Consider the following 1,749-nt stretch of genomic DNA (forward strand, 5'->3'; position numbering starts at 1 on the left):
CGAGCGTGCGTGCTTATTTTGCGAATGGGTTTGGTACTATGGTACCCTTTGCAAGTTGTTCCATGTACGTATAGTATAGATTATCTGATTAGAATTTGGGTTTAGATTTGGATCCTCATCTCCTAACCCAAAAATTATATTAATCGTCATAACATAAGTAAATACGAAAAGAAAAAGAGTAATACGAAGTAATACATAATTAAAAGAGAGAGTAAAATTACATAACTCAACTCGGTTGATGAATAAATCATAAACTAGAGGAGGAATTTATTTATGCGTGGACTATATAATATATATATATATAGCCAAATAATACCACGTACACTTACACTGACACACAGTTACATCTTACACAAGTGCCAAATCAACTTAATTAAACATAAGAAGCTAACTTAGGATCAGCTTTCACGAAAGTAACAGGATAAGGAGAATCAGGGACGACTGCCAAAAGCTCGTTAACATATGAAACATCGTTACACTTCATTTCCGAAACTCTAAAAAAATTGGACTCGATTGTGTGACAAAACTTTATATTGTACACATACTTACCAGTTTTAGCTTCTTCAATTTTGAATGCATAAGTGTCCTTAAATTTACCATCAGCACCAACAACAACGTACGAGTTATTGTTTTCGTCTTCTTCGGCTACCCACCAACGTAACTCTTTGTTGCAAGTGGCATACTCACGATTAAAGTAAAATTCAATTGGCATAGAGGTCATAAGAAACCCAATTTTCAAAGGGGAAGACATTAATACGGGTAAGCCGTTAGAGTAGAGTTTTTGGGTGATAAAAAGAGGGCATGGTGACGACGAGTTACCTTTTGTCAAGGCTAGGCCACCAACGCCTATTAAGCGTGGGATGATGTAGTAGCTTCCCCCGTTTTTGACTAGGTCGCCGTCCGTGTCTAGGATAGGGGCGGCGACACTAGAAACGGGGGACAGAACGAAAAGAACAAGAGTAACTGCAGCAACTGGGAGGAGAAATGAAGCCATTTCTCTATTTTGGTGAATCACTTTTGCTAGGGTTATATTGTTTTCTTTTGTTGAGCTTTGTGGGTTGATGAGGAATTGAAATAGAAGGCTGCTATTTATAGAGAATTGTATTGAAAATACAGTTTTTTTTATTTTTGTTTTGGGTCCTTACAAATAAGCGTAACATTGCATGGTGTATGTGCATGAATATTACTCCCTCCGTTCCTAAATGTTTTTTACGTTTTTATTTAGAGTTTTCCTTTTTATTCTTTATATTTAGTATCTTTCCTATTTTAGTCATAAATTTTGGACAAAATTACCCTTGTTTTACAATTTTTATATTCAAAAGTCCTTAATTTTCCATGTGATATTGTACTTTTTGTACTATTTTAATAGTTTTTCAACACTTATTATTACTTTCACTCTCCTTTCTCCTCTAATTTCTTCACCCCACATGCTCAACATTGATTTTTCATTGAAATATTCCAACATGCCTCAACTTTATACAATTTCTTAATAATCGCGCATAATTCCAAACGTAAAAGATAGATTGTCAATGTATAGTCTGTAATACAGTTTTTTTTTTTTTTTTTTTTTGATGGAGTGTAATACAGTATTACAAGATTTGGGTCCAACATTATTGGGAAAAGATAGTATAGTATGACATGAATCATGTCGACATAACTAGAAATTTACAAGCATACATTTTGACATGATTTTTATAGTATTTTTTTGTAGTACTGAAGTTGACAAAAGAGAAATTAATTACTTGGACC

The 1,749-nt window shown here is 33.7% G+C and overlaps 1 protein-coding gene across 1 annotated transcript; it reads right to left on the reverse strand.

Annotated features, from left to right (window-relative positions):
- Positions 1 to 373: 373 nt before the first annotated feature.
- Positions 374 to 994, reverse strand: LOC110689584 (trypsin inhibitor DE-3-like). The gene has a single exon (XM_021866347.1). It carries the CDS (start codon positions 992 to 994, stop codon positions 374 to 376), a length of 621 nt encoding a protein of 206 aa, XP_021722039.1.
- Between the last annotated feature and the right edge of the window lie 755 nt (positions 995 to 1,749).

This window comes from Chenopodium quinoa, unplaced genomic scaffold (genome assembly GCF_001683475.1).
Source record: "Chenopodium quinoa cultivar QQ74 unplaced genomic scaffold, ASM168347v1, whole genome shotgun sequence".
NCBI classification, from domain to species: Eukaryota; Viridiplantae; Streptophyta; class Magnoliopsida; order Caryophyllales; family Amaranthaceae; genus Chenopodium; species Chenopodium quinoa.

Coding starts and splice junctions, on each gene's coding strand:
- LOC110689584 (XM_021866347.1), bottom strand. CDS start 994: ATGGCTTCATTTCTCCTCCCAGTTGCTGCAGTTACTCTTGTTCTTTTC.